General features: G+C 51.3%; 1 protein-coding gene across 4 annotated transcripts in view; it reads right to left on the bottom strand.

The window, feature by feature from the left end:
* Positions 1-20,215, bottom strand: part of MYH11 (myosin heavy chain 11) — a 115,541-nt gene that overhangs the window by 3,369 nt on the left and 91,957 nt on the right. For 2 of the 4 annotated variants that reach the window (XM_036307817.1, XM_036307818.1), the window contains 18 exons: positions 19,375-19,498; positions 18,498-18,669; positions 16,794-17,006; positions 15,020-15,164; positions 12,553-12,759; positions 11,323-11,427; positions 11,081-11,233; positions 10,613-10,861; positions 8,896-9,108; positions 8,353-8,565; positions 7,961-8,122; positions 7,428-7,556; positions 6,773-6,861; positions 6,205-6,328; positions 5,704-5,912; positions 4,726-4,834; positions 4,469-4,641; positions 396-434 (listed from right to left, as the gene is read on the bottom strand). In XM_036307817.1, coding sequence (XP_036163710.1) covers positions 404-434; positions 4,469-4,641; positions 4,726-4,834; positions 5,704-5,912; positions 6,205-6,328; positions 6,773-6,861; positions 7,428-7,556; positions 7,961-8,122; positions 8,353-8,565; positions 8,896-9,108; positions 10,613-10,861; positions 11,081-11,233; positions 11,323-11,427; positions 12,553-12,759; positions 15,020-15,164; positions 16,794-17,006; positions 18,498-18,669; positions 19,375-19,498 — 2,820 coding nt within the window. In that variant the 3' untranslated portion in view covers positions 396-403. The remainder of the gene's footprint in view (positions 1-395; positions 435-4,468; positions 4,642-4,725; positions 4,835-5,703; positions 5,913-6,204; positions 6,329-6,772; positions 6,862-7,427; positions 7,557-7,960; positions 8,123-8,352; positions 8,566-8,895; positions 9,109-10,612; positions 10,862-11,080; positions 11,234-11,322; positions 11,428-12,552; positions 12,760-15,019; positions 15,165-16,793; positions 17,007-18,497; positions 18,670-19,374; positions 19,499-20,215) is intronic. The other 2 variants (XM_036307815.1, XM_036307816.1) reach the window with 1 other exon arrangement.

Raw genomic sequence — 20,215 nt, 5'->3', positions numbered from 1 at the left:
GTGTTGTCATACCTGCTCCGTGCAGTGTTAGCCAGACGAGGGAGGGCGAGTGTCCCTAACAGGGTAAGAGAGGCCCTCTCACGCAGGTAAGAACAATCTAAGTGACACAGCCTCTAAGCTCTTGTCACTGCGTGGTTTCAGGGACACATTCGGTGCTGTGTCATGCCAAAGCAGAAGCAGGGAAGGAGAATGGGTCAAGGCATGAGGTCATCTTGCGTTGATCTTGGTTGTGATGAAGGACAGTTTTGAACTAAGATGTCCGAGCCTTCAGATTTTGCAGGAATCTCAGAGAAACTTGCAAGGGCCAAAAAAAGGGGCAGGGAGGGCGCGATGGGCAGAAAGGAAATGGAAACTGAGTGAACACACGAGCCGCAGCAAAGCTGAAGGCATGATACCTGGTGAGTCACTGCGCAGTTTCCTGGGGGAGGGGGCCTCTGAAACAGAGAGAGAGAGTCCTTGGCGGTTAGCATTAGGCAAACGGGAGGGAGCCCATTTAAGTACCTTTCAATCATGGAGGCGTTTGCTTTAATGAAATAATTACAGGCACTTTTAAGTCAATCTGCCAACAAAGCATCTAAAGCCAGGCTGGCACCCAAAAGGACAAGCTACTTCTTTAAAATCAAAACGCAAATTTCTGTCCTTGTGAGCTTCTTTTAGGAACACAGGTGGCTTCCTCCCATCATGTAAACCTGTTCAGGAAGGTAAAGCCATGTGAGTAAGCTAGTTCAAAGTTCCCCCTGGAAACAGAGTCCCAGACTAAGCACCTGCTGCAAGGTCTCACTGTTACTACTTGGTCTTCGTTGCCTTTTATGCCTGCAGCAAGCAGATAGAGGTGGACACCTTCTGCTGATGACTGGCAATGTGGCACATGATGGGGACGCTAGACAGGCCCAAGAGGGCTTGTGTCGAGACTTATCTGGCTGGTAAAACTATGAAACTTGTTTGCAGTTCCTCTGAGGAGTTGGCTAGGCTCCCAACCTCACTCAAAGCTCTATTTTGAGGAAGACCTGTGCTTGATTTTAAGTTTAGTACATCTAGAAGACTCAGAAGGCAGAAAAGGTCTGACTCATCTTCAGCTTACGTTATGTGTATGTTCATGTTAGGACTGTAAAATAATGGTTTCTTTCATACAGGCCTGGGTGGTCTAAGAAGGGTTAGTTGTCTGGGGTAGAACCCACAAGGGATGTCGCAGTGTCCCAAGAAAAGGGAGTAGTGACAGCAAAGGGGTGAGAGAGCAGGAGTGGCTGACTACTTCCCCAGGCACCGAAGAGTGTCTGGGAGTCTTTGTGGTGAGAGTAGCTCTCCCACTAACAGTCAGCCCTGGGGGTTGCCCCCCTGCTGGACCTGAGAGGTTAGGCCTGGTTTCCATTCCATCAGGCCCCTCGTTATGCTGGGACTGGGGCCTCGTTCCTGAATCCGGTACCCCGAACCAGCTGTTCTCCTCCCTCTTCTGAAAGGGGTTTGGGCTTTCCCTTCATCTCATGTAGTGTTTCTCAAAGTGTCTAGGCTACAGGCCAAGGGCTCCTGGGCATGCCATTGGGTAGAAAAAGTCTATTTGGTGCTAATGTGGTTGTCACTTGCTTTTTAACTGAGAAGTAGTCCTTAAGGTCATAGTCATCAATTTGTGGCCACAATAGCTAGAACTCACTGTTGTTTTCACTGTATTTAATGTCATCGTTACCTGGTGATGCTGGTTTAACAATAGAGGGGTGGTAGTGTATGCGTAACACAGTTAATGTAAAAGAAAATATCAAGTAAACAGTAGTGCAGGTAGTGAGAGGCAAAGGTGGTTGAGAACGACAGGTTAGAGAAACATCTCTGCCCCAGACACTGAGGATGAATCACCAGACACAACCTCTGTGCTCACAGGCTTGCAGGTGAGAGTGAGGCAGATCATGAATGAGGTAAGTACCGTAAACAGCAGGCTCCATGGTGACAGGAGAGAGGAGAACTGTAGGGAGTGAGGTTGGAAATTTTAGAGAGTAAGAGAGATAAGTAAACCTCTGAAGGAAAGGAAGAGGGAGTCAGCTGTGCAGAGAGCTGAGGGAAGAGCATTCCAGGCAGAGGGGTCAGCCAGGGCCCCGAGGCACTGTGTGCGGAGGTCAGGGAGTCATTACATTAGGAGGCAGTGGACAGAGATCGTGAAGGACCTAGTGGAACCAACCATTGGAGAGACATGATCCACCTCCATTCAAACAGGATTCTTCTGGCTGCTGTGTTGAGAACAGACTGTAAGGGGGAGAGCATGGAAGCAGGGAGGCCTGAGGAAGCTGCGAAAGTTGTTGAGATGGGAGGAGGGTGGCAAGAAGTGGTTGGCTTCTGGGTATATGGTATTTTTAAGGGAGTTAACCAGATTTTCTGACAGACTAGATGCAGAGTATGGGAGAGAGAGGAAAGTAAAGAAAGAACACAAGGTCTGTGGTCTGGGTTAATTGATGGAAACTTTACCATCCCACTTGTTGAGCTGGGAAGGACTGGGGGAGGAGCTGGTTTGGGGTGAAGAGGTTCAATTGAGGCTCAGGTTGGGGCATGTAAGGTGTGAGCAGCCCATGAGATACTGAGTGGGAATGTCAAACAGGGTCTGGAGTTCCAGGAAGAACCTAGGGAGTTAGGAGATGGAATTCTAAAGGCACAGGGCTGGCTGAGATCATCAGGGAGGAGTGACAGAGGTGGACATGAAGAGAGAACCAAGATGGCGCCCTGGGGCAGGCCCACGGCCAGAAAGCAGGTGAGGCTGGTGTTGGAAGCCCAGTGAAGAAAGTACAGGGAGGAGGAGTGATGGGATGGTGCTGCTGAGTCAGGTCGGGACCAAGGACTGACCACGGGATTAGAGTCTGTGTGTGGTCAAGAGTAGGAGGAGCGAGCCATAGCCAGTTTGGCTCAATGGATAAAGCATCGGCCTGCAGACTGAAGGGTCCTGGGTTCGATTCCAGTCAAGGGCACATGCCTGGGTTGTGGGCTCGATCCCTAGTGGGGGGCGTGCAGGAGGCAGCCAATCAGTGATTCTCCCTCTTCCTTCCTCTCTGAAATCAATAAAAATATATTTTTTTAAAAAGTAGATGCATGAGGCTAAGAGGGTTTTTTTGCTGATGCAATGACTCCTCGAGAGGGGAAACATGGCAGAGGAAGAAGGTAAGATTTTCTGGAATAACATCCTCAAGTAAACAAGAGGGGAGTCCAACAGAGGGGTTGGCTTTAGTGGGTGCTGGACAGTTCAGCCCAGAAATGGTGCAGAAAGTTGAAGAAATGAGATGTAGGGAGGTCAACTGATGGGGCAGTGGGAGCTTGTTTACTTTCTATGATGGTTTCTATTTTTCAGTTAAATAGGAAGTAAGGTCATAAGCTGAGACTGGGCGGAGATAGTAATTTTAGGGAGAAAAAAGCAGATCTCTAAGAGAGCGGGAGGCTGAAGTACAGCCAGCATGGTTGCTTTTCTCACACCCTTTGGAGCTGTAGGTGGGAAGTACAACACAGCAAGAGGGCTCAGGGTATTGAGGATGTGTGAAAGGCTGATGGCAACTCCTGAGCCTGGGTTCGATGCTAGGTAAGGAGTCATTGGGGTTGTGAGAGGATGGGTTGAAGATCCCAGGAGTCAGAGGTGGCAGCAGGCAAATGATGCGATGCCTGAAGGTCAAATTAGGGCTTTGAGTTAGTGGCAGGATCATGGAGAAGAGAAGGTGGAGGGGTGTGAGAGAATGTGACAGGAAGCTCAGAGCTAAATTTCAAGGAATTGGGGGTGGGAGGGAGCCTGAAGGAGCAGGGTGGTGACCTATCCACCTTCAGACCCAGAAGTTATACAGGAGAGAGAACAGACCTCAGTGCAGTCAGGGCCAGGTTCTCAACCTTGGGCAACTGTACCCTCAGAGAACATCTGGCAACATATCAAGACACTTTAGGTTGTCACAGCCGGTTGGAATGCTACTCTAGCTTGTGTTTCAGAAGGCCAGGGATGCTGTTCAACATCCTACAATATACAGGCCAGGCTTACCCAGCCTCAGTAGTGCCAAGGAACCCTGGGTTTTAGAGAAAGGTGGTGAAGAAAAAGGCCAGAAGAGAAGGCTCAGGAGACGGGAGACTGCCTCTCCCTCCTCCTCCTCACCAGAAGGATGGGCAAAAATTGTTAACATGTTAAGCGCGAAGCCTGTTTGTCTTCCTTTCCGTTTAGCCTGTGATACCCGATGCTGGCGGCACCAGTGACTGACCGGTCCGGACAGAAAGTATAGCGTCAGTCACCTGTGACCGACATGGCACCTAACATATTAAAGAACGGAGAAGGTGAGCCCCTTAGAGGCAGGGCCCCTGTGTGCCTGGACACTGCTGCATGAATGGTGACCAGCAGGAAGAGCCGGGGAAAGAAGCGAGGGCTTTGGAAAAGGTAGCCTTTGCGTCGATACAGTCAGTGGGCATCTCAGGCCTACTTGAGCACCCGGCCCGGGAGGGCACCTCTCCTGGGGCTGGGCCGCCTCACCTGAGCTTGCTCTTGAGCGCGGTCATCTCGCGGCCCATGGCCTCGTTGCTCTCCGTGGCCTCGTCCAGCTCCCGCTGCAGCTTCCTGCGGTTGGCGTTGATGCGCTGGGACTCCTCTTCCGCCTCCTCCAGCTGCCTCTTGAGTTGTTTCACCTTCACATTTCCTTTCTCTGCCTGTCAAGGAGAGGCGCGAGGGTCAGGGGGCCCCTTGGAGGTCCTGGGGGACTAATGGGGGAGAGGCCCACGGCGGCGATGTACCTGCTCCTTGTACTGCTCAGCCGCCTTGCGCTCGTCCTCCACCTGCAGCAGGACCTCCTTCAGCTTCTTGTCCTTCTGCTTCAGTGACTTGGCAGCCGCCAGTTTCTCTCTGCGCACAAGGGGGGAGCAGTCGCTATGTAAACCAGACCGGCATCTTGCCCACTGTGGGGACTCTTCCTGAGCTCCCAGAATCCACCAGATAGAAGATTAGAATGAGTCCATAAAAAGCAGAGGCACTGACACCTGCTGTGGCAGGGGCGAACCTTGAGAACGTGTGCCCACTGAGAGAAGCCAATCACAGAGGCCTTGTATGAGTCTGTGTCTATGAAATGTCCAGAACAGACAAGGAGACAGAAAGTAGGTCAGCAGTTGCTTAGGACTGGTGGTGGGGGTGGGGATGGGAAATAGAGGGTGATGAAAATGTTCTACAGTTGACTGCGGTGAGGGTGGACCTACCTGTGAATATACTAGAAGCCATTGAATTGTACACATTAAATGGGTGAATTGTGTGAGAGTGAGTTATCAGTAAAGCCGCTACCAAACAAAAAAGAAGGGGTCAGAATCCTTACAGTCTGCTGGTCACAGATGTGCTGTGAACTTACAGCTCAGTGACCCGTCATTAAAATGAGAAGCCTTCCCATATTCGTGTACTAAATGGTTGTTGATTTGGACTTGTGTCTCGTTAACATGACCTCCTGCTAATGTGGATCAGGAAAAACCACATGTGCTCCCGGGGGAGCTGGCTGGCGTCACTGAGGAACCAAGCTATTTACTAAGAGCAGATGACATTTCCAGGGCTTCCTCTGGGCCAGGTACAGGCACAGCCCTTTCCTGCGTTCTCCCTAGTTCTCCCGGCACAGCTGCAGCTCGGGTACCGCTGGGTTTATTTCATAGCCTCAGCCGATGCCTGGAGAGGCTAACCACCTCCCAGCACTCAGGGGCAAGCGGGCTGTCATTGGAGCCCTGGTCCCACGGTACCTCGCCTCCTGCTCGACCTGCTCCTCCAGCTGTGCGATCTTGGCCTCCAGGGACGCGATGGTGGACTTGAACTTGGACTTGACTGCCCCCTCCATCTCCTGGAGCTTGCTCCGGAGCTCTTTGTTCTGCCGCTCTAGCTGCTGCCTTGCGCTCTCGTTCTTCTGGGCTGCACTGCGCTCCGTGGCCAGCTCATTGTTGAGCTGCTCGGCCTGCGGAGGAGGGTGAAGGTAGTGAGGTGGGGGGCATGAAAGCCTGTGGTGTGCACTGAGATGACTAACTTCTCCCGCAGTCTCCAGCCTTTTTCAGCCTCTGGACTCCCTCTCCTCCTTCCTAGTCATCCTTTAACTCTCAGCTCAAGAGGCAGCTCATCCAGGCAGCATCCCGGTGCCACCCAGGCTCCCTGCTATCCTCAGCTCATCCCAGGCCTGGCACACAGCAGCCTGTGATGCATGTCACTGAGCCAGTGTGGGGCTTTTGCTGTTCTAGTGCCCAGGCCCCCACCTGTTGTGTGGCCTTCCGGACACGGTCACTCATGGCCTCCATGTTGCCTTGTTCTTCCTCCAGCTCCTCCTCCAGCTGCGCGATCCGGGCCTCCAGGCGGCGCTTCTCGTCCTGAAGCGTGTTCCTAAGGGAGATACAGCGCATCTGAGGCCTCCAGTCTTCCCTTGGCTTAGAAAACACCCTGTCCTTGGGGGAGCAATGCCTCAGGGTTGTCCTCACTTATAACTGAGGAAACCAAGGCTCAGAGAGCCTTAGAGACTTGTCCAAAGTCACACAGCTGGGAAGTAGGCAGCCAGGACTCATACCCAGTTGGTGTCAGCAAAGCTGGGCCTGGGATGAGGACCAGTTCCTCCCTGATGCCCCCTGTCCCTACCATGCTGTTCATTCAGAATGAATGAAACTGGCCACACTCCCAAATAGGGTGTGGAAACCCTGAGACCCCTGTTACAAGTTCAATTGAACATTCTGTCATTTTCAGCATTAAAATGAAGGGCTAGGAGGCTCGCCTATGAGTTGCCTCTCCATCATCTGGGTCTAGGATCCCCCTTCATCCCATGCTGTCTCATACCTTCCTGACACACTGCTGGCCAGCTCCTCGGCCAGTTCCTCCTTCTCCAGGTCTGCCTGTTTGCGAGCCCTCTCAGCCGCGGCTAGGTCCTGGATGGTGGGGGGCAGAGAGGAAGGAACCCTGTTGTCTGCCAGGGAAGGGCTGACCCTCACCCAAGAAACCACCCTGCTCCTCACCAGGCCCCCAGCGGTCTCCATGGCCACCTTTGAAAATGGTTACACCGCCTCTGAGCTCAGAGAGGCCCTGCAGTCATGTCAAAGGAGAAAGGCCTGTTTTTTTTGTGTGTTTTTTAAAATATATTTTATTGATTTTTTTACAGAGAGGAAGGGAGAGGGATAGAGAGTTAGAAACATCGATGAGAGAGACACCAATCAGCTTCCTCCTGCACACCACCTACTGGGAATGTGCCCACAACCGAGGTACATGCCCTGTGACCGCAATCGAACCTGGGACCTTTCAGTCCACAGGCTGACGCTCTCTCCACTGAGCCAGACCGGTTAGGGCAAAACCCTGTGTTTTTCTAGGGCCTAACTAAGAGGGTCCACCCATGTGGAAGGCTGGATTGAGGAAAGAAAGCTGTGGATGTACAACCTGGGATGCCATGGGCTGCTGCCACACATCCCCATCTGAGGTGCTCACAGTGAGAAGGCTTTACCTCCTGTAGCTGCATGAGGTCTGCTTCTAAGCTCTTGGCTTTCTTTTCATTCTCCTTGGCCGTGGCAAAGATTTCTTCTCTGGAGGCACGGGCGTCGTCCAGCTCTCTCTGGAAGTCCTTCATCTGAGCCTGCATGAGTCAACAGGAAAGACAAGCTGTCCTTAACTCGCCCAAGTTCTGCTGCCCAAATTACCTTTCCATGATAACCACTAGGATTTTCTGTGATTGACCACAGGGAAGCCCCTGTTGCACGAGCATTGCCCTCAGCCCCAGGTGGCCATTTGGGGGTGTTTTGGAGGGGCTCAGCAGACCTAAGAAAAGGTGATGTGATCTGAAGGCCTTGGCCAAAATGCTTGATAAAAGTGTCCTGCCCAGGGCAGGAAATAGTCACCGAAAGCCAAATGGTGATAGAAAACACCAGCTGAACAGGCACAAATGGTAGCGAGAGGTCTGCACCCTCCTGCTTCTGACTGACTTCCCAACCTGGGGGAGCCCCCTCCCTCCCCAGTGCCTGCACCCAGAGCCCCACCCACCTGCAGTTTGCGCAGCTGCTTGATGGCTTCCTCCCTCCCCTTGATGGCCGAGTCAGCCTGCAGCTCCAGGTCTTTCAGGTCTCCTTCCAGCTTCTTCTTGGCAGCAGCGGCCAGGGCACGTTGCTTTCGCTCGTCTTCCAGTTCCGTCTCATACTCATGGAGCTGGGCAAGGAAGAGACGGGCACTGCTACGCTGTGCGCCTCTCAGAGGGCCTCTCCCTGCCCAGCCAGTATTCACTGAGCTCCCAGGTGTGCACAGCCCCCTGCAGGGTGGTTTTTTTTTTCTCATCCCCAGGTTGAGAAAATACTCTCCATGAGGCCAGGAAGTGGTGGTGGAAGGAAGGACACAGGCCACCCCAGCTCCCCATACCCCCACTTCCCCTGCAGGATTACCTGCCTCTGGAGCTGCCGCCTTTTCTCTTCATTCTGCTCATCCCGGGCCTGGAGATCGCGCTCAAACTGGCCCTTGAGGGCCTGCATGTTGACCTCAAGCCGCAGTTTGGCATCTTCCGTCGCCTGCAGCTCATCCTCCAGCTCTTCCAGCTGTGTCTTCATCTCCTCCATCTGGGTTTCCAGGGCTCGCTTGGACTTCTCCAGCTCATGGACCTTTTACATGAGGGTTGACTTCATGAAGATGGTCAGGCAACCACAGTGACAGGCAGCTCATTAAGCGCAGGGAGATGGTGTTTGCCACCCATGGGATGCATGACTAGGAGTCAAGACCAGAGCCTTCCTCTCGGATCCCTTGACTCAGACCCCACCCCCAACTGCTGTTCCCAACCAGGCCTGGTCTTTGCATCAGCCCAAGGGACTGCCTGCAATGCCCAGGTATCACTTAACACGAAAGAGGCACAGCGCCAAGTCCCTCGCAGACGGATACACAGCACAGTGGGTGGGTTGGTGAAATGTAGACAAGCAGAGATGATAGAGACTTACGTTCTTGCCTACGTCATCCTTGGAGCTAACCAGGTCCTCCATCTCAGCTTTGAGCATTTTGTTGGTCCTCTCGAGTTCCTCTTTGGCTTCCAAGGCCTCCTCAAGGGCCCGCGCCAGGGACAAGGCCTTGGTTTCCTTTTCCCTGGCTTCCGCCTCCGCTCTGTCCCTTTCGTCCGCATATTTGGAAGAGATGTTTTTCTCCTCGGCCAACAACTACAACACAACAGAAGACCCAGAGGTGACTGACCTCTAGACGTAACCTGGGGTGCTGCTGCTTTTCATCGCAAAGCCCGTGTCCTGCAGAACTCTCCCAGGTGCAGGTGTGGTTGAGAAATCTATGGAAATCGTTTCTATTAAGCTTGCTTTCTGACTTCTAGGCCAGCCTTACGCAGAGCCAGCATCTGCTGAGTCTGTGCTTGGAAACCACTAATGATGCCCATTTTGGTTAGAGCATGCTGCTACTGAGGTCAGAGTGACATTGAATCCTGCCAGAGGCCAGCTACTTTCTTCTTGTTTCATGGCCACAATAGCTAGCTCTCAAAAGCGCTCTGTGCGCCCCAGCAGGGACATGGTGAGTGTGCGAATGGTTCTGCATACACTTGTCCCTCTGCTTGGAGAAGCAGTTCAAAGAACACTCCATACTGGTGTTAGTCTCGCCTTCCGGGAAGCAGCAGAGACGTATGTAACGTCCAAAACCCAGACTTCCAGAATTCAGGTAACGGGATCCCAAACAACACAGTCAACACAAAAACTCTACACTGTGTGACAGGAATATAAATAAAAGAGCTCTTGGGCCCTCAAACAGACAATGAGGACGAGCTGGCAGCACAGGGAAGGGATGGCTGGTGGAAAGGGGAGTCAGCATGCCAACCAGGAGCCCAGTACTCTATGAGTCCAGCTGGGGAGGGGCAGTGAACCCCACATCTCCCAGTACAATCCCCCATTGGTTTTTAGACTAGCCCCAAGTCACAGTTACTAAGTCTGAGTAACATATTAAAAGTTAGTATTTAGTGGTTTGGGGCATACTGGTATATATGCATTTATTAGAACTCAGTGAGTGTACACTTAAGATTTGTGCATGTCATTATATGTAAATTTTACTTGAAGCAAGATTACATATATTTTAAAAACTATGCAGTGCTGAGGTATTGAGGGGGAAGTATACAGATGTCTATAATTTTCTTTGAAATTTATCTGAAAGATACGAATGACAGATGGTTCATTCTGATAAATAAATACGTGATAAAGTGAGTATAGTGAAATGTTGAAGATCGAATCTAGGTGGTGGGTATACAGGTGGACAGTGTTTTCAGATTGTGTGCTTGCAGTTCTTTGTAATGAAATGTTAGGGAAACGTGGTATTTAAAGGGTAGAAAATTTAAATTACTGAGAATACTCAGTAGGCACACAATAAAAACTTGAGTGAATAAGATAAATAAACCTCCTTCCTTATTGGGACTAGACACTAAGGCATGTGACTGGGTTTGCAGATGGCCCGCTGGTGGTGGCCCCTGGAGACGTCACAGCCTTCGAGACTGCCTCTCTCCGTACTCTGACCCAGGAGCCGCACTGTTCCACAGTCCCTAAAGCAGGCCAACTGTGCATCCTTCAGCAAGTGGGGGGATGCCGACACACACACAGCAGCCACCCGGATGCTTCGCAGATCCGACTCTCCCAGCCAGCATCCGTGAACAGCAGTGCGTCCTCCAGCCCCTACCTGATCGAACTTCTTCTGCTTCTTTTCCAGGTTGGACACCAGTTGCCGCTGGTTGTCCAAATCGACAACCAGGTCGTCCAGCTCCTGCTGAAGCCTGGTCTTGGTCTTTTCCAGTTTGTCATAAGCAGCTGCCTTCTCTTCGTACTGCTGGGTGAGGCCTTCGATTTCCTTCTGGAACCTCTTCTTGCCTTCTTCCAGGGCCTCCACGGTGCTGGCAAAGTCCTGCAGCTTCTTCTTCGAATCGGAGAGCTGAAATGGCAGGGTTGGAGGTGGGGTGAGAGGAGGCAGTGAGTGATTCCCATCCCTGTCCCCCAGAGCCTGAGAAGCAAAGACCACCTTCTTCTCACGGGAGGAATTCAATAGCTGGAGGAGCCTGCAAGCCAAGCAAAATGTCGCCAATGCCCTCCGAGAGCACATCGGAGCCCCTGAGCTACCCTCCGGCACAGAAAAGCCAGGACACAGCCGCACCTGGATGTTCAGAGTTGAGATGTGGCGCTCCAGGTTCTGCTTGGCCTCTGTCTCCTCATCCAGCTGCTCCTGCAGGCTGTTCCTCTCATCCTCCAGCTGGCGCAGCTTGGTGGACACGTTGAGCTTCTGCCGGGTTTCTTCTTGAAGCAGCTCCTGCAAAAAGGACACACGCAAGTCCCAGGAATCCACCCCCAGGCAGGTTGGACTCCAGGTCCCTCTGGATATTGTGATGGGATACCCACCTGGGTGTCCTGGAGCTGGGACCCCAGGGAGGCCACATCCTTGGCCAGTTTGATGGCCTTCCCTTCCGCCTCGTTGAGCATCCCTGTGACACTCTCCACTTCATTCTGAGGGGGCAAGAGACTGTGGTTTAGCTGGAACCTCTGGGACAGGCTCTTCTTTAAGTAAGAGGAGCACTTTCTGCTCACAAGATACCTCCGCCATGTGGTGTCCATTGACTGAGAAATACCCATGAGCTGTGGGGCCTGATCATGGCGGCCCCCAAGGGAAGTACTTTGCCTACAAGTTGGGATCCCTGGCCTCCTCACATTTACAATGAGGACACAAGTGACCTTAACTCCACTCCTCCAGGACAGTGCTGGTGTTAGGATAGCAAAACCCCTGCCCTCACCTGGATGTGGAAAATATATTTAATGCTTCCCCCGCTCTCTCATCCCAGACTGTAAGCACACTAAATATTTATCAAAAGTTTGACCATATCCTATGAAAGGAGAGTTGGATCAAATGTCTATTCAAAGCTAAATAAGACCAAAGATAAACAGGCTGTGTCATTCTCCAGCTTAACACCCATCAATAGCTTCCCATCACCGAGTAAAAACCAACATACATATAATAGGGCCTCGAAGGCGGGAGCTGTGTCACCCAGCCACAACCTGCCTCCCTGGTCCCATTTTGTACCACATTTCCCTTTCAACTTGGCCTTCCAGCTCTACTGGTCTCATGTGATCTAATTTCCCATGTACAACGGGGCCTTAGAGATGCTGTTCCCTTTGCCTTTTCTTTCAGATCGTACATCCTTAGGGAAGCCTTTCCTGACTTCCCCTCCTGCAGGCCAGGCTTCTTCTTGTTCATACTTACTACACCCCTTAAAGAGACTAAGTGCCACCCCTTTCCAGCATCATTTTACATTCATTTTTGTGATTATCGGAGCCTCTCCCTCCACTAGGCTGGGGTTCTCCCGGGGCAGGAACAGTGTCTGTTTCCTTCCTCGCTGTTGTACCTCAGGATTCAACACAGTGCGTGGCCTGCAGCAGGTTCTCAGTAAAGACTTGTTGAATGAACGGGTGAAGGTTCTTCATGATTAAACTGGATAGGGTGACCATCTCTAGTTACATCAGGGATATAACTAGAGGAAACGGACCCGCTTTGCAGCAAGAGAGACGTCAGTGAGCTGGGAAGTGCAGCATCCCTCGCAGAGCGGGTACCAGGGATGCCCTGCGCTGCCGCCTCACCTGCAGCTTGTGGACCTTGTCGTTGAGCTCGGCGCGGGCCCGCTCCCCGTCGCTGCACTTGGACTGCAGTTCCTGCAGCTGCACCTCCAGCTTCTTCTTCTTGTGCTCCACCTCCTGCTTGGCCTGGTTCAGGACCCGCAGCTCGCCCGCCAGGTCTGCGTTCTCCTTCTCCAGCGTCTGCTTGTTCTTGTCCAGGTTGGCCTTGGCCTGGCCCGAGAAGCAGAGGGGAGGGAAGGCGTTACAGCCGTGGCCAGGAGAGCATTGTAAGGTAGGAACCTCTGTCCTTTCCCTCCCCAGGGTGGTGCAGGGACGAGACACAGAATCACCAGGAAGACTTGGGGTTCTGTTTTCCTAAAGCGCAGAGGTCCCCAACCTGCACCCCACACGGGCTGCAGCCAACCTGCCGTCATGTCCCCTTTGGCCCTTCATTACTTTCTGAAAAATTAGTGCCAACATTTTAATAAACATCACATACAACTCTGGACTCCCAGCTTCTCTATTAAATAATCTAATGTCCTATATCACGATGACTGTGGTGATGGTTACCCAAATGCATACATTTGTCCAAGTTCACTGAGCTACACACTTTAAAAAGCGGTGAATTTTACTGCATATACCTCACTAATTCTGACTTTCAGAAAAAAACAAAGCCAAACTAAAGATAAGGAAACGGGAGTTTTGCCTTCCTCCAAGGCAGTGATCCACTGGATCTAAGTAGCAGCTGGCCCGATAGATGGGGCAGCCACACTTCACTCGGCCCCAGTCCCTACCATCCCTATTGTCCATCACCTTTACTAGCAAATGCACGCTATTTCAGTTGTAGTTAAGAGAAAGTCGCTTTATCTAACCAGCTCCTGTTGGCATGTCAACTTCCCTAAGAGAAAAGTATTTGGGGTGAAAGAAGGGTTTTTGTTTTTATGGGGCTGGAGGGTGGGAAGTAAGAGAAAAGCATGAGGGTCCCAAGGGCAGAGGAAACAACACTGAGCTTTCCCACAATGCCTAGGAAGGAGCCATGCAGTGCCCAGGCAGCCTCAGGGAAGCCATTCCTCTGTCCCCGTTGTGACTGAGCTGTCAGTACCTCTGCCAGGGACAAAGTGTCTCTTAGGGGAAACAGTTGATAAGCAAGGACCCCAGGGGATTTGGGCCCCCCAAAATCTTCACTCAGCTGAAGACCCCAGAACTATGACAAAACCATAAGTGTAACAGGAGGCCAGGTAGGAATGATGATAAAAGTTTTTCCAACAACCTGCTGGGACCAAGGCTCCAAGTTTGTACCAAAGTCGTTACAGGTAAACTATAGGTGCTCCTCTGTTTAGTGCACCTGAGATGGGGGCAAGAGTTTGCAGCCTCCACCCGCTTCATGCAGGTCAGAAACGGATGCTGTCTGCTGGTGTCCTTAGCAGCTGAGTCGTTCCAAAGAGGCCTGGCTATGAATTGGGACTTGGCTTCCAGCCCAGCCCCCTCTGACCTGGCTTGAGAGTAGTCAAGGGGACACATACACCTTACTGCTGTCTGGAGTGTATTTTGGAAGGTGGGAATAGCCCATCTGGATTCAAATTATATTGCAGTAAAAATAACTGGACATTAAAAAGGGAAGCCAGTCGAAAGGGGAAATGTATGTTGTCGTTACAATTAGCAAAATCTTACTTGTCTGAAATATATAAAGAATGGATGAAGTGTTGAAGATTGGTATTCAGATCCCACGTGACAAGGGGATGGGAACAGACATCCTTACTCACTGGGAGGGTGAGGGGCGCTCGGTCCTGCACAGTGCTTTTCAGAGTGTGGGCCTGGAGATCGCATTTGAGCAGAGGTCACGCGGAAAACTAAACCAGTGTGTGTGAAACCTTGGGAAAGTGTCTGGCCTGGAATCAGTGCTGTGTAAGGGATTGCTCACATTACTGACATGAAAGGAAACGTTGGGATTCTGATAGAAGAGGGAGTGAACCAGCTCACGGAAAGATACTCAATAAACCAGTTCATGGAAGAAGATTTCACAGCTCATGGAAAGAGAGTCACCTTGACTGGGCCTTAAACAGATGCAAACTCCTACCATTTCCAGTAAAGCTATGGCCATTTCACCTGGTTTGTGAGGTACTTAGTGCAGGGAGGTGGGGAATGTAGGACTGAGGGCGATAAAATTCAGACTTTAGGGAAGCAATGTAGCAGGAGGTCACGAGTTAAAAAACTCACCCCTGGGAATGAAACACAAGGAAATTGTGTGTGTTTTTGTTTTTGTTTTTGTTTTAGCTGTAAAATGTGCTTAATAGCACCTCCCTCTTCGGGTGGTTGTGAAGATTAATTGCCATCCTGTACGGTACAGTCGATAAGTGCTGGCCGCTGTCTTTATCGTTAGAATCTTGCATAGCGTGTTACTCATCTTAGTGCAGACTCTGACATGTGGTTATTTGAAGCTGTGGGTATAGCACCCGTTGACATGTTGTCACAAAAAAGCATCACAACTCACCCTCTTGAACTGCTCGAGCTGCTCCGTGAGCTCCTCCACCGCCTGCGTGTGCTTCTGCCTCATCTCCTGGACCTGGGCCTCGTGGGACCGCGTCTCCTCGTCCAGGGCCTTCTTCAGCACCGTCACCTCCTGCTCCCTCTTGGCCCTGGACGGGAAGAATACAGTGATGGCGGTTGGGGGAGACGGGGCTCCCCTCAGTGTTGTGCAAAGGACGCAGAGCTGACCTCTCTATCACTACCTCTTCCTCGCTGTGTGACCTAACCTCAGGTGAGTCACCCAACCGCCCTGGACCTGGATTTCCTCAGCTGCAAAAAGAGGAGTATGTGCCGAAACCGGTTTGGCTCAGTGGATAGAGCGTCGGCCTGCGGATTGAAAGGTCCCAGGTTCGATTCCGGTCAAGGGCATGTACCTGGGTTGCGGGCATATCCCCAGTAGGAGATGTGCAGGAGGCGGCTGATCGATGTTTCTCTCTCATCGATGTTTCTAACTCTCAATCTCTCTCCCTTCCTCTCTGTAAAAAATCAATAAAATATATTTAAAAAAAAAAAAAAAAAGAGGAGTATGTTACCTGCCTAGAATTTTTCAGGGCCAGCAAACAAATGCACAAAATACTATTGTTGAAAGAATTGCAAAATGACTGGCAAAATGTTCCAGAAATATGAATATTAGCTCTTATTTATTGAGCACTTATTGTATGCCAGGCCCTGACCTAATTTCTTTAATACATCGTCTCATATAATCTTCAGAGTGGCCCTACAAGGCAGACGTACTATTATTTCCATTGTACAACTGAGGAAACTGGCTAAGAAAGGATAAGCAGCTTCCCCAAGTTGTTACACCCACTGGGTGTAGGACCAGAAATGGAGCCCAAATAGTCTGACTCTGAGTCCGTGTTTCCAAGTCCTGCATCGGGCTTTTCTGTCTTGTTCGCCAGGTGGGACGGGAGCACAGGTCAGTGCTGCGGCACAAAACCCAGCGTGTGGGAGATGAATCTCAGTGTTCGCACAGCACCTGACACACACACTCTCTACATTTGTGTTTTCTGAATGAATGAATGACCTACTTTCACTAATGTTAGCATTCATTTTTCCAGCAGGTGACCTGTAGTTTTGTTGTGGTCTGTTTGATTGCCTGCTGTAAATCTTAAATCAAAAACCAGCCTGATAATGCCTGGCCAGCGTGGCTCAGTGGTTTGAGCGTTGACCTATGAACCAGGAAGTCACGGTTTGATTCCTGGTCAGGGCACATGCCCAGGTTTGGGGCTCAATCCCCAGTAGGGGGCATGCAGGAGGAAGCCAATCGATGATTCTCTCTCATCATTGATGTTTTGATCTCCCTCTTCCTTCCTCTCTCTGAAAACACATTTTTTATAACAACAAAAACAAGAAATCCAGTCCGATAATGTTATTTTTAAATAATTAACACAAAACTTAAACCCGCACACTTGGTGACTGGGCTGGGGGCGATTTACTTACACACACATATACATGAAAAGACAGGACGGAGATACCCCAAAATGTTAACAGTGGGGGAACTAAGGGTGATGTTTCTGGTGTCTACTCTTCTCTAGTTTTCAAATTGTTCTCTGATTATGTTCCATTATTGTGATGTGAAGTAATAAGATTAAAAATAATCACACCTGTGTCAGTTACAGCAAAATGCAATCAGGACAGTAAATGCAGGGCCTGCGGATCCCTGTGATTCAGGATTTGCTGGGCTCACTCTGTCCACACCAGCCACCCCATCAATGTGGTGGGCAACGGTCCCCTCTCACCGGAGCTCCTGCTGGGTGGCCGTGCTGTCCAGCGTGTCCTCCAGCTCCGTCTTCAGCGCCTCCAGCTCCTCCCCCAGGTCTCGCTTCTGCTTCTCAGCCTTGTTCCTCGCGGCCCGTTCTGAGTCCAGGTCCTCCTGCAGGTCTGAGATGAGACCCTCCAGCTCCCGGATCTTCTTGAGGGCGTTATTCTTCTGAGCAATTTCATCGTCGAGCCTGCCAGGGACAGGTCGCCAGAATGAAGATCCCAGGGCCCCGGGCCTCTGCTGTCGCACACGTGGCCAAACATTGTTTCCGGGAACCAGCCACTCGTGCTCCATGGATCGCAAAACATGTTGCACCCCGTCCCCAGGACACAGCGGGTCCCTCCTTGCTACACTGGACTTCCTGGACATTCACGGAGGACATGATGGGTCCCAAGGTCTGATATTAAAAGTAGGCCATGGTTTTCTGTGTGTGTGAATGCAAAGCACTGGTCCCAGACTGGCAAGGTGCCTAAATCACAGAAGGGGCTTAATAGTTACTTTCTGAACATTGGACAGTTCTCCCTCCTTGGTGACGACTTGTTCTTCCTTTGCTCAAACAGTGACTGAGTGTCTGCTACATGCAAAGCCCTTGGCCAGGCGCTGCTTTGGGTGACGCTAAAGCCAGGGCTCCCAGCCCGGGAGAGACCGTGAGCCTGGGTCAAGGTGGGATATGAGCAGTGTCGTTCGAATGGGGTGGAGTGAACCAGGCATTTCATGGAAGGGAGCTCCCTCCTGATGCATGGGGGGCAGGGGAGTTGGGGGGGGTGGGGGGGCGGTGGAAAGGAAACGGCATGAGAGAAGGCACAGGGCAGGGCAAGGTAGGCAGGTTGATTGTACTGCACTTGTGAATGGGCAGCAGTGAGAGAGGAAGCAAAATGGTTGGGTTAGGGTCAGACTGCGGAGGGCAGGTGGGCACTGAGTACCAGGCTAAGACCTGCGTTTCCTGCACAAGCCAGCAAAGCTTGAGTAGGTTTATGACCCAAACTGATGTTTCTGGTCCGTCACTCTAACAGTCATGCAGCAGGACCAGGGGATCAGCAGAAAGCTTTGGGGCTCAAATCCCAGCTCTGCCTCTCAAAAGCAGGGTGACAGTCACACGCTCCTTCACCTCCCCTGGCTCAGCTTCCTCCCCAGTGAACTGGAGAAAGCAGCGGCATACCTGGCCAAGTGTCTGTGAAGATATTGCTTCAAAAGAGCTTAGCACACAGCGAGCAGGTGAGTCTGCTGCCCGTGTGGGGCCACTAGTGTGAAGCCAGCTCAGAGTGGGAGGAGGGGCTCATGGCAAAGGGCCGGCAGAACCTGAGGGCTGCTGCCTGCTGGCTGTGGGAGGAGCAGGGAGGGCAAAAGCTAGGGAGGGGCCTGGCATTCACAAAAGGGAGATCTTCGAAGGAGGGCTGGAGGGAGAGGAGGGCCATTCCAGCCTCCGATGTGGTGTGGGAGGTGCCAGAGAAGGGCCTCTGTGGTCAACTAGAAATGCAGGACTGGGGTGTGGACGAGGAAGGCCTGGGCGTCCAAAAGAGAGACACCATGGGAGACACAAAGAGGGATGGGTTGGAGGGAAGAGAGGAAAGTCAAGGCGTGCTTCTGGTCTTGCATTAGATGGAGGCCTGCCTGGAGGAGGAGGAAGACTGGGCCACTGGATTGGCAGGGCCCAGGAACACACAGGCCGTGGCCCCACTACCTGGCCAGGGCCGCCTGCAGCTCCTCCTCCTTCTTGGCCAGCTGCATCTTGAGCTCCGCAATCTGCGCCTGCAGGTCTGCGATCTGCTCGTGGAAATCACTGGCCTCTCCCTCCAGCTTCCGTTTCAGCTTCTCCAGCTCCTGCCGGTTCTTCTCCTCCTTCTTCAGCCGCACTAGACAAAGCCAGGGGCCCTTCAGGACGCGGAAACCACCAGAAAGGCACCCGGAGGACGAGCCTTTCTGCTGAGGCCTTTCGCACGGAGGAAAGACACGCTCATGCACACACCTCCCTCCCTGGTAACAGCCCCGCCCGCGCCACTGTCTCAACGAAGAACTGTCAGTCCTGATGGAAAGGGCCTTTGATTATTAATGTACTAGAGGCCTGATGCACAAAATTTGTGCAAGGGGCTCGGCCCTTGCAGCCTTGGCTTTGTCCAGAAGGTTGTCCAGACAGTTGTTCTGCTGTTCAGTCTAATTAGCATATTACCTCTTTATTATATAGGACAGTGATGGCGAGCCTATGACACGCGTGTCAGAGGTGACATGTGAACTCATTTTTTTGGTTGATTTTTCTTTGTTAAATGGCATTTAAATATGTAAAATAAATATCAAAAATATAAGTCTTTGTTTTACTTGGTTGCAAATATCAAAAAATTTCTATATGTGACACGGCACCGGAGTTAAGTTAGGGTTTTTCAAAATGCTGACACGCTGAGCTCAAAAGGTTCGCCATCACTGATATAGGATGTTGACTAAGGAAGACTGGGGAGCCTGGAGGGGATTTGCCTCTCTTGAAATAATCTGCCATTCTGAATTTCCTCTCTGATTTCCCTAGTTTTAAAATACTGGTTCAAAACTTCTTTGGGTAGCCGGTTTACCTTCCAGTTCTGAAATCATAGATTCGTGCTTATTTTTCAGCTTGGTGAGGTTCTTGGCCTTTTCTTCCTCTTCTGCAAGATTCGTCGTTAAGTCACTAATCCTCTCTTCAAGGAGTTTTCGCTCCTTTTTGGGGAAAGAAAAAGAAGCACCATTAGTCGTTTGTTTGTTTTTTTCCTTCCAGGATCTATGTCTCACTTTTAGTGATTTCCAGATAAATAGTTGAAAACCCACATGATAACCAAATACAGCCTCGAGTCTGAAACGGTGAAGAGAAGTTCCTTAATTTTCAAAAGTCCGCCACTTCTCACCTCACGTCACTATGCCTCTCATACTTCAATGTGCCAGCCAGTGGGGCCCTCGTTCCCTTCCTATCACATGCCAGCTCTTCCCTGCCTCAGGGCCTTTGCCCAGATGGAGCCATCTGCCTGGGGTGTTCCTCCACCTCCTTTCCCCGTAACTGCACCTCAGTCTTTAGGTTTCCACTTACATGCCACTTCCTCCAGGAAGCCTTCCCTGAATAACCCCCCTCCCTTCAGAACCCCGATCACAATGGTTATTAATAGTTATGTGTGTGATGATCTATTTGCTGTAACACTAGAATATAAGCCCCACAAGGGCATAGTCCTCTCTGACCACACATGCCCTGCACCTAACGGGGCCTGGCTCATGGAGGTGCCCTGCTGACATCTGGCTGAAAGAACTAAAAGGAGCCTGCCCTCCACGGGGCTGGTTAGAAGTTACCGACGAGGGTGACCGACTCATCCTGTTTGGCACTGGGACTTTTCTGCTTTTGGTGCTGGAAGTTCCACATCCCAGAAGCCCCTCCATCCCAGGCAAATC

The sequence above is a fragment of the Myotis myotis genome, unplaced genomic scaffold (assembly GCF_014108235.1).
Source record: "Myotis myotis isolate mMyoMyo1 unplaced genomic scaffold, mMyoMyo1.p scaffold_m19_p_5, whole genome shotgun sequence".
Taxonomy (NCBI): Eukaryota; Metazoa; Chordata; class Mammalia; order Chiroptera; family Vespertilionidae; genus Myotis; species Myotis myotis.
Note: the sequence above shows the minus strand (reverse complement) of the source record. Positions and strands in the feature narration are given on the sequence as shown.